General features: G+C 32.1%; 1 protein-coding gene across 2 annotated transcripts; it reads left to right on the forward strand.

Annotated features, from left to right (window-relative positions):
* The first annotated feature begins 590 nt into the window (after window positions 1-590).
* Window positions 591-5,199, forward strand: LOC116209930 (GPN-loop GTPase 3-like). Of its 2 annotated transcripts, none has more exons than XM_031543690.1 (10): window positions 591-1,033; window positions 1,962-2,182; window positions 3,050-3,158; window positions 3,239-3,320; window positions 3,506-3,591; window positions 3,676-3,779; window positions 3,908-4,038; window positions 4,156-4,249; window positions 4,711-4,766; window positions 4,868-5,199. In XM_031543690.1, exons 2-10 carry the CDS (start codon window positions 2,138-2,140, stop codon window positions 4,974-4,976), a joined length of 816 nt encoding a protein of 271 aa, XP_031399550.1. In that variant the 5' UTR covers window positions 591-1,033; window positions 1,962-2,137; the 3' UTR covers window positions 4,977-5,199. The 2 variants fall into 2 exon arrangements, with proteins under 2 accessions (XP_031399550.1, XP_031399549.1); XM_031543689.1 differs by having other exon boundaries at window positions 2,039-2,182.
* The last annotated feature ends 6,483 nt before the right edge of the window (window positions 5,200-11,682 follow it).

Here is an 11,682-nt window from a genome sequence, read left to right on the forward strand (position 1 = left end):
CTTTCAAGCAAAAACTGAGGAAAAAAAGTATTATAGGTTCCAAAGTATGATATAATACAAGTTTCGCATATGATTCGACTCCAAGGTTTAGGAGAATAGGGTTTGGATTCAATTTTTAGAACTCCTATTGTATATTAGATAGGATCTGGGTACCCAAAAAAAATACATAGGAGTCTCCTTCTTCCTGTTGTTCTAATTCATCGATTAGTGTTTTCCAAAAGTCAAACTATATTCTTCACCAGCACACCCCTCCCTGAGACCCCAGACCAGAGTGTCGACTGAAATAACAAAATTCTCAGTCTCCACCTTATTTGTCAAATTACTTCATTTATATCCAATTTAATAGTATAATTATTATTATTTTCTTTTTTTTAAAATTTTTTTTAAATCTTAATTACAATTATAATTTTTAATACTAAATCTTCTCAATTATTTATTACTTTTTCTACAATTCAACGATACAAATATTTTTTTTCTTAATTATGTATTACTTTTTTTACTTTTTTCATAATTTATCGACATAATCATTATATTTTTTCGCTTATTATTACAATTAAATTAAATATATATACGTATATTATTGGAATGGACCTCAATTTCATTTTCAAACGATGATTATTCGTCCATGAAGAAAACATTCCTCAGACAACCTCCCGCCCACAAACCCTAATTTCCTCCCGCTCTAGCTGCGTATCCCCCCGGAATTGATCAGCGGCGGAGATCCCACCTCCCTCGGTCCGCACCATTCCCCCTGTCGGCAGCCTCAATTGCCCCCGAATTCGCCACCGAACCATCCCCCAATCCCCAATTCCGCGCGCTTGATTCGGGGTCCGCTGTTGCCTCAGCTGCCCGACTGGAATGGTGTAATTTGAGCTGTGTCAGCGGATTGTTGGCGCGAAAGTTGAGTTCTTGCTGCGAGAGTGGATAGTTCAGTGGGAGGGTGAAGAAGGGCAGTGGGGGGATTCGCACACGATCTTTAATTCAAACGGTTTCCGGTTCCATGCCTCAGGTTCCGCTTTTCAACTTGTCCCGTGTAAGTTCTCTTTCGCCTTGTCGGCATTTCTTCCTGCTTCTTGAATCATGCCAGCTCTCTGCTTCCTTTCCGGGCCTTTGCTTTCGTAGAAGCTCCGTGTGCCTGTTTTCTGCTTATGGGAGTTGGTTGAACTGAAAACCTCTTTCGTCGCTTTGTCCTTTCGATCCCCGGGGGTCAGTACTTAGTAGAAGGATCTGCGTGAAGTGATGGGATGAGTTTTAGGTGAAACTAGAGGAGCTGTCGAAGCAGATGTAAGTCTATGTAAATGACGATTTTATAAACTGTGCTGAAGCAGAAGAACCCGACTGAAGGTATCTGTTCTGGTAGTGCCGTAGGAGAGGAGTAGTTAGTTCTGAGTACTATGCCTGCTGGGATCTATTTATTATGGTTTTGGATAAGATTATGATGAGTTTCCTTTCATTCAACATTATTGAGTAGGTGGCATCTTCTCATATGGAACATATTGAAGACGAAACAGAGTGGAATGTTGGCATATGCGCTTCTCTGATTTTAGTTTCGTGAAAAGGCATCGGGCATATATGTCACCCCAATAATGAAGCAAACAAATCATCCTATAACCGATGCTATTGTCTGCTTTCTACTGTCTCACTCTCTGAACTTGAAATTTTGTGTGTTGAAAGACAGGTCTAGATATGTGAGCCTTTCTTTGTGAACCATAGTGCATGTTAATTTGTGTAAAAGACAGGTCTACACATGTGAACCAAAATGATTTGTCAAACTTGTAACATGAGCATCATTTTATCAATCTTCCTTTCTGCTATATTGTGGGCCTGCTGCTTCTTCTTCTTATTGTTGTTAGTTAGCCTTTTATAAGCTTTCTGGACTTTTGTAGTGCCTGTCTTATATCATAAACTTTCTTCTAACAACAATCAATATAATATTTTTTTGTTCTGCTGCCGTGAGCTAGCTTGGGCATTATGTCTTCATCTGATTTGCTGAGCTACTTGTTTGCCGTGGGTGTCTGGTGCACTGTGTTCATTACAGTAGCTGTCCTCCAGTCATTCCGCATCTTTCAGAGTCTCTGCTGAATCTTCCTTCCCCTCTGTTGAATTCGCTTCTACCTTGCATTTTGATAACACCACCATGGGCTATGCACAGCTGGTGATTGGCCCTGCCGGCAGCGGAAAGGTAACTAATTCATTCTGTAAGAATTCGTTCTAAGTTTTAGCCTGAAAGTAAAAAATTGCAAATAAATCTTCTATCGAGTTATGTGTTCCCGTTTCTATTTGTTGAGTCCAGTCTCTGGAAAGGAAGCTCTTTGAGCAGCAAGATTCCAGATTTTCACGATAAAGAAACAGTAATGGTAGTACTGTCCTTGAGCTCCACTGTAACATGCTTCAGCTATGGAATTAATGATTGGAGAGCTGGCTGTTGGGATGGTAATGGTGGGATACGGGGCTCTGGGCAACTTCTGGAGGGGTTCGATTTGATACTTGACATAAGAGGGAGGATCAAATTGAGTTTTTGTAGGTCTTCCTGATTCTTGATAGGGACTTAAATTGCAAAGAGAAGTTAAAAGATATTTGTTGGGTTGTAAGTGATAACGGACGGAATTTATTGCTTTGAACTTGGTGTTACGGGGGAATCGGAAGTGAAATGGCAATTAGTTGGATCAAGACGCTAGGTTTTTGTTCATCAATCATAGCATTATTAGGAGAGGAAAAGGAAAAGACAAGAAGAGCAGCTCTGTAGAAGCCTGAGATATACTAAAATGCTCTTTCTTTTCCTTTATAAACACTGCTGAAACTTTTTTTTTGTCATAATCCCCTCTTAGATTACTAGGCATATGTTCTGGAGACTTTGCTTATCCCCGTTATTCATTTGTTTTGTCGCAATATGCTTATACTCCCTCTGTTTCATTCATCTTTTATTCTTGCATTCAAACAGAAGAAGTCTTCAAGTTGATTGCCTTGCTGCAAAACCAAATTATATTCTTCTGTTTTGCTACGTCAGCAATACATACCTCTGATACTAATGTATTCATTCTGCAATCAGTCAACTTACTGCTCTAGCCTCTATCAACACTGTCAAACAATTGGGCGGAATATACATATTATTAATCTAGATCCTGCTGCGGAGAATTTTGATTATCCTGTGGCCACAGGTACATGAGTTTCCTTTGTCTCCCTTTAAGCTTGAATTACATCCTACTTGTTGTCTTTGACAGGGTCCTTTTACTTTCAGATATTAGAGAACTCATTTCCTTGGATGATGTCATGGAGGAATTAGGGCTAGGCCCAAATGGTGGCCTTATTTACTGCATGGAGTATCCTTTATATCTGATTTTATATTTACTTTCTTCATTATTGCTCTGCTGTTCCCTTCTGTCCAGTAGCTTAGCATTTTCTACTTATGAAAGCAATTTTCGTTGCAGGCCCCGACATTATTAATTTTGTTCTTCAGTTCTTCAGACTCTGTTAAACTTTGAATGACCTTAATTTTCTCCCTTAGATATCTTGAACAAAACCTGGACGATTGGTTAACTGAAGAACTGGAAAACTTCTTGGATGATGATTACTTGATTTTTGACTGTCCAGGTAATGCTATCCTGTGCTGTGCTTGAACCGGAAAAAGTTTTATAATGGTGTCAGTGGATACGTTAAATATGATGTTCTTTACAGGTCAGATAGAATTGTTCTCGCATGTACCGGTGCTGAAGAATTTTGTTGAGCACTTGCAGCGGAAGAACTTCAATGTCTGTGGTGTATACTTGCTCGATTCTCAGGTTTGTGCTTTTTGTTGGCTTATGCTTCTTTTACATTCTTGATTGATTTTATTACTGCATTTCCAATTCCCCATTCTCTTTAAAATTATTTGGAAATTTGAGATGATACGTTTATATTCATTTTTCAGTTCATTACTGATGTGACCAAATTCATAAGTGGGTGCATGGCCTCTCTCTCTGCAATGGTCCAACTTGAGCTGCCCCATGTGAATATCTTGTCCAAAATGGATCTCGTGAAGAACAAAAGGGATATTGAAGAGTAAGTTCCCTCTCTTCCTTTCTTTCTATATAACATATATTCCTTTTTGTATAATCCTTTTTTTGCCTTTGATAGTATATGCTTTTCTGACTTGTTTTTTGGCGCCATTTTATTTAGCTATTTGAATCCAGAGCCTCGAATTCTCCTGTCAGAGTTGAACCTACGAATGGCTCCTCAGTTTGAGAAGTTAAATAAAGCTTTGGCTGAACTGGTGAGTTATTGATGAGGTCATAATGTCACAATGAAAAAATTGAGATTGTTGATTTGTAAATTGAGCATGAGGGATATTTAATGCCAGTGCTAGTATCATATTGGTTTTATCGTTGCTCTCTTCACAATGCTTTGTTCTGGTTGAGGGTTCTTTGCTAGCCTTCGGAGCTCTTCAATTTGAACCCTTCTATTGTGCTAACATTCCCTTAGAATTATCTGGCCAAGCATCGTTTTGATCCATGAACATAACAATCCCGAGGCTGTTTGAGACAAGTCTTAACTTCTTTGTTAGGACTATCCCCTAATTTCCACTTTGCAGACAATGTATTGTCTCCTCTTCACTTTTAAATTGCAACATTTGAAAGTGTCCATTGCATGAGTTAGCCTTATATATGATCCAAGGAAGATAACTGCTTGATCCCTTTTACTCTTATAATAAGGTGATTCAATTGTATGTTTTAGGTGGATGAGTATAGCATGGTCAGTTTTGTGCCTCTCGATCTGAAGAAAAACAGCAGGTCGATCTCTTTCACTCCCTTCTCCAGTAGTTATAAATTGCTTATAGTTTAGTTCGATCAGGAAGCCTGAGAACTTTTCTGGTTTTGGTTCTTGTCCGCAGCATACAATATGTCTTGTCTCAGATTGACAGCTGCATTCAGTACGGAGAAGACGCAGATGTGAAGGTCAAGGATTTCGATCCTGATGATCCGGACCATGATTCTGACTAATTTACCTTGAAGGCTCTGGCAATGTTCCATTTAACTTTCCCGGTTCCTGCCCAAGAGTCACATTTCATCTCATGTGCAAAACAGAGTGCAGATGAGTGAACAAACACAAACCGTGTCACATTGTGTAGATAATATATGCTATGAGATGCAACGACTTCGTGTTTTCGGGCAATCTGTGATAATTGCATGTTTGTTTGATTACATGAAACTGCTTTATGAACCAGACTCTTCGATCCGCTGTCCAATCTTATATTGTCAAATGAACGAAGGACAAATTAAAATTTACCAAAATAACCAGCTGTGCACTCTTTGAATCATGTTGCCGCTCTAGTTCCTCACCACAACAAGGTGAGGCTGGCGCCCATCATTCAATCTCATTGAAGCAATAATTGGCCCCATCAATGCTGGCTCGTCGGCAGGGTGACTCTTCATGATGCCTGTGATGAATTTGGATGTAACCAGCTTGCTTTACAAGAAATCCCTTCCACCCGAACTCTAAGCTGATGATTGCAGAAGATCGTCGTGGTCATGGTTCATCCGGTATAGAGGGCAGCAGTTATTGTTAATAGGGTGACCGTGCTTCGTAGGAAAATGCTTGAGATTAAATTCAGGGGCTCGGATGCAGAAGTGAGAAAGCGTGAATAATAAATTCATCACAGGCATGAATCACTAATTCAAAAAATAAAAGCATGAATCAGTAATTCAAGATAAAATAATAAATTTATATTATAAATGGTGAAATCTGTGCATTGTACTAGATAGAATTTGAAAGGGTTGAGGATAGAGAAAGTGTTAAGTTAGAGATAAAAAATGCATTAGTGAACAGAACTACCTAAAAAGGGTTTATGAGAGAAAATATAATGTAAGAGAGTGCAGAACTACAGTTTAGAGTGTATATAGCGGGACTACCATTTATTATTTAGGAGATAACGAAACTACCAAATCTAACAAACCAACTTAATCCATCAACAGTCAATCGGACAACAAAGAGATTCGAACTCTCTACCTCCATTTTAGTATAACATCGTCTTATCTAATGCATCAATGCTCCTTCTCTAAATTTGCGAGTTTATTATTTATTTTATTGTAATGATAATATTTATACTTTAAGTAAATCATTAATAGTTTACATTTACAAGTTTTATTTTTTAAGTAACTTACAAATAATAGTATTTATTCCAATCAAATGCTTTGTGAGAGTTTATCTTTTTAAAGAACTACTTTCAATAAACTTCTATTTGAAATTACATCAGAAAATTTCAGATAGAATTTTTGTAAGCAATTTGTTGGTCAAGCGGAAAGGCCAGAAATTCTTGTAGTCATTAAATTTAAGTAGAGAATGAGAAGAGAGATATGTTGAGGAGGAGAAAGAATCGGGAAGAACATATAAAGCATGACAAGAGAAAATACTTGTATTAAAGGGAAGATCGAATGAAGAATATATATACAAGAAATGGTTCTTAGAAAAAAGATTAAAGAGTGAAAAACTGAAATAAAATAAAGTTAACAAATTACACGTTTCTTTATTCTTATTTGTGAACTTTTAACCTTTGAAAAATAAAACTTTCAAATCTAATTAGCAACTATATATTAGTCTTTGTACGTTGATGCACTTTAAAAGCGTATAAATTCGTCTCTATTGCTCATACTTAAATCAAAAAAATTTTTAATTAATTGTGTCAGAGACAAAATTTTAATTGTCCCTAGAAGTAAAGATTTAGGGACAAATAACACCACATATAGTACAAATATCCTATTTGTTTTTAAAAGTGAAGATTTAGAAACAAAACAATTAACATTTCATAGGATAGGTTAACAAAATAAACATTTCATTTTTTTCTGTTAAGAAGGCAATAATTTGTAGAGTTTTTTCTTCTTCACAAATAACAACCTCACGCAACGCATGAGTAAGTGTCTAGTTTATTTAATTGCATAGATTCGCTAAATAAGTTGGTTTTGGAGCTCAAATGCATGTCGTGAATTATACAAACTCTTGGTTCATTATTTATATCTATTGGCAAAATATTTACAAGGTATGGTACGAAAAAAATACTTGAAGTTATTCCTTATTGAGTCACTTTTCTTTTTATAAAGGTATAACTTAATTTTACTTATTCAAGTGATGTATTATACATGATTACAATTTTATTTATGACATTCAATCAATCTTCTTTTTTTTTTTTTGTGATAAATCACTGATGATATACTCATCTTTAACATTTTTGTACATCACCATGCATAGTGCATAAGTATTCTCCTCTATACCTGGGAAAATGAGAGAAAATATTTCTAGAATCAATAAAGAATATGAAAAAAGTCACAAAAATAATAATTAGAAAAATTCTAGATACATCATAAATTATGCAAAATTAATACTCCCTATCACCTTGTACTTATATGGGTTGAAGTATAATATGTCCCCTGAACTTGTAGCATTTTAATGAGAATCGTAGGCAATAATCAGTCGAAACGTGAACACTCTTCGTTATTAAAAGAAAAAAGAAGCGTGTAATAGGATTATAATTATTCTGTGAACTTGTCTTGTGTTCATGGGAGTGGGAGTTGTGGAAAATAGTCGGTTGAACTTCGGATACCCTTCGTTATTAAAAAATATAAACATAAATAGTCGGCCGACATCCGAAAAACCTTCGTTATGAAAAATAAATAAATAAATAAGAAAGCATTTGGCTGGAATATAATAGTCCCATGAATTAGTTGGGTGTTCATGAGAGTTGTAAGCCGACACAACTCGAACTTTAATTGGTCAGGATCTAGTTGACTGTCATATAATATGTACACGTCCGAAAATAAAATATTTAGGATACGATAGAAAAGTTAAAAAAAAAAGAAAGGGCTAAAATAGAGCAAAGTGGCGCGTATTAAAAAGGCAGCACTCGCCCTACAATTGTGATGGACCAATATTTAATTTTTTTACTATAATATAATATAATATAACGTGGCAAAAAAATTTCATAAAAGTAGTAATAGATATTACATCATAATATAAACTTTAAACACATGAAGACTATAGTCTCTCTTTTGTCCCCGTATGCACCAACTCATACGCGGAAGTTAAACGGGTCTAATTAATTTAAGTTTAAACATGATCAGCTGAAATCAAGGAAAAAAAAAGAAGAAAAATAAAAGAGAGATAAGCTCGCTAAAGAATATTAAATCTATTACAAAACTCGTACCTGAGACATTATTTTTAAGAAATACATTTTGAATCTCCTAAAATCAATCCAAGTTGATAATATATATATATATATATATGTATATATGTTGTTTTCTATGTGTATTATGGTATTCAGAAATCAAATAGGCCATGACTAATCCAGTTCGAGTCGGGTTAGCCCTCTAAGGGTTAAAGCTCTCTCTACTCTTGGGGACTCACTCTCCTCGCTCTTAATTTAATTGAACTATACATGTCTCTTTTTTATCTCACGGTGTGCATTACCTTGAATGTGGAAGTTCAATGGATCTGATTAATCTATAGTTGTGCAAATTCATCTCACTAAATAAAGTATAAAGTATAAAGCTCTTCCATCCACACGAGTTACACCCGGGCCCGGACATAATTTAAATAACCTAAAAGCAATCCAGGTAGATAAATATATATCTATATCTATATATATTTATATCATCAATTTAAATAGTAACTTTGTTTACATGAGGTTAAGATATTTTTATTTGTCTACCAAAACATTAGGTTACGCCAGTCTATTTACTAAAATTAATTTTTTGTTATTTACTTTTCTAACACTAAGAATTAATTTGAATGAATTTTGAACTCCTTTTTTAATCATAAATAAACTGAAAATATGAACTCAATTAACCGCCACTCAAGGCCCATTATATTACTATTATGATTTTTTAATCGGAAATACTAAATCATATTAAGATTAGCAGCGACAAAGATCTCAATCATTTGCTATCAATTTAATGTACATACAATTTATATATAAGTAGTTTTTATCCTTAAATCATTTGTTATCAATTTAATGAACATACAATTTACATATAAGTAGTTTTTATCCTTAAATTTAGTTATACTCTATCTTAGTTATTATACGAACTACTATGATAAATTAAAAAATTGACGAAATTTTTTTTTCAACCATCCTATGATATTTGAACAATTGTATTTTATAATTTATCAATGAATGTATATTTCTCAAGACTATCCCTAGAAACCAGTTCAAAAAACCAACTATCCCGTGATTTTAAGATATTTTTTTTCAAAATTTTCCCCAAAAGTTAGGTTTCAACTAACCCCAAACCTATCATATGGTTTTAATTTTTTTCTCAAATCTATCCCAAGAAAAGTACCGGAGTGGCAAGGATGGGTCCAAATTGCTTCCACGTAGGTGCCATTAAACATAAAACGAGCCACGTCAGCAACTCCGTCAAACATTAGCGGAGAAAGTGTCAAACTGTGAGCATTTTTAGATAATTTTTAAATTAATGGATAGAACTCAAAAGTGTCAAATCACGGGATATATGGTGTAGAAACTCTTATAATCTATACTAAGTTTTCTGACCTATGCATTGCACGAGACTTTTACTAAATATATAATTGTACTTACTTGATTCAAGTTTTAATTATTTTAGTTAAATACAAAATTTTCACAAAGAATTATTTCATTTTTATATAATACATATAACATCTAATAGTTATGAAGACATTATAATCGATTTATATGTTACTATTTATTAAAGAAGGAATAGTGATGTCATTTTTTAAAAATTATCATTTCTCCAATTCAGTCGAAACTTAAGATGCTATAAGTTTTAAAGATAATTTTATAATAATTTAAAACAACATATTTTACGTCTAAATATATTTATGCATATATATTAAAATTATTAAGTATTTTTGTTATAAATTCTAAATGCTTTTGCATTTATTAATTTAATGCTTTTAGTTTTAATAATATTAAATCATTTTAGTTATAGATGAACTTATTTATTATTTTAAATAATATATAAAATGGTGTTTATATGAATTAATTTTATATTTAATTACCAATATATCCCTACATACATGTACAAATTTACCAATTAACCTATTTATTTGGTATTTATATATATTATCATTAGTTGTGTGAATATATTAAAAATAATATATTTTACGTCTAAACATATTTATGCATATATGTTAAAATTATTAAGTATTTTTATTTAAAAAAATCTTATTATATATGTATTTACTAATTTAATCATATTTAGTCCTAATCATATATAAATATAAATTTATAATTACGCCACTATTTATTGCATTGTATTCAATTATATATATAGATTGTATTGTAGATAAACTTATTTTTTTTGTTCTTAAGAAATTAACATGATTGACGTATTAATTGATATTGAATTATTTCACACAAAAAAAAAGTTGATATTGAATATTAAGGGACCATATATGGATACATGAATATCAATAAAAAGAAATTTCATTTGAATTAGTTGTTTACTTAATTACATTAAAGCCCTCTTTCTATGGACAAATTTACCATTTTTACCCCTATTTATTGGGATGTTGTCAAATTTATATATATTGTATTATAGAGGAAATTATTTATTATTTTAAATATTATAAAAAATGATATTTATGTGAATTAGTTGTTTAGTTAATTACATTAAAGCCCCCTTTACGTGGGAAAATTTACCATTTTACCCCAATTTATTAAGGCGTTGTCAAGCTTATATATATAGATGAACTTATTTATTTTTTTAAATAATATATAAAATGATATTTGTGTGAATTAGTTGTTTACTTAATTACCATTAAAGCCCCCCTTACATGGACAAATTTACCATTTTACCCCATTTATTAGAGTGTTATCAAGTTTATATATATATATAGATTGTGTCACTATTTATTACATTGTATTCAATTATATATGTAGATTATATATATAGATTGTGTTCAATGCCCTAATAGATAGATTATATACAGATTGTATTATAGATGAACTTATTTGTTATTTTAAATAATATATAAAATGATATTTATGTGAATTAGTTGTTCACTTAATTACCATTAAAGCCCTCTTTACATGGACAAATTTTATCATTTTACCCCATTTATTTGGGCGTTGTCATATATATATGGATAGATTATATATATATATATATATATTTTTTTTATTATAGATGAACTTATTTATTATTTTAAGTAATATATAAAAATGATATTTATGTGAATTAGTTGTTTACTTAATTACCATTATAAAATATATAAACTTAACAACGCCCTAATAAATAGGGGTAGGATGGTATATTTGTCTATGCAAAGAGGGCTTTAATAGTAATTAAGTAAACAAGTAATTCACATGTAAATATCATTTTATATATTATTTAAAATAATAAATAAGTTCATCTATAATACAATCTATATATAGATTATATATATATATAGATTGAAGACGATGTAATAGATAGTGGCATAGTTATAAATTTATATATTATTAGGACTAAATATGATTAAATTAGTAAATAAATATAAATTACGAGCTTTGTAAATAAAAATACTTAATACTTATATAATTGAATACAATGTAATAAATAGCGGCATAATTATAAATTTATATTTATATATGATTGGGAGTAAATATGATTAACTTACTAAATACATATAAATTAGGAGCTTTTTTAAATAAAAATACTCAATAGTTTTAATATGCATAAATATGTTCATACGTAA

The sequence above is a fragment of the Punica granatum genome, chromosome 6 (assembly GCF_007655135.1).
Source record: "Punica granatum isolate Tunisia-2019 chromosome 6, ASM765513v2, whole genome shotgun sequence".
Taxonomy (NCBI): Eukaryota; Viridiplantae; Streptophyta; class Magnoliopsida; order Myrtales; family Lythraceae; genus Punica; species Punica granatum.

What these genes read in the sequence shown, in the direction of transcription:
- LOC116209930 (XM_031543690.1), top strand. Translation starts at nt 2,138, where the DNA reads ATGGGCTATGCACAGCTGGTGATTGGCCCTGCCGGCAGCGGAAAG. An exon ending in CTTGATTTTTGACTGTCCAG is followed by an intron (nt 3,592 to 3,675) that starts GTAATGCTATCC and finishes TGTTCTTTACAG; the next exon opens with GTCAGATAGAATTGTTCTCG. An exon ending in ATAAAGCTTTGGCTGAACTG is followed by an intron (nt 4,250 to 4,710) that starts GTGAGTTATTGA and finishes TGTATGTTTTAG; the next exon opens with GTGGATGAGTATAGCATGGT.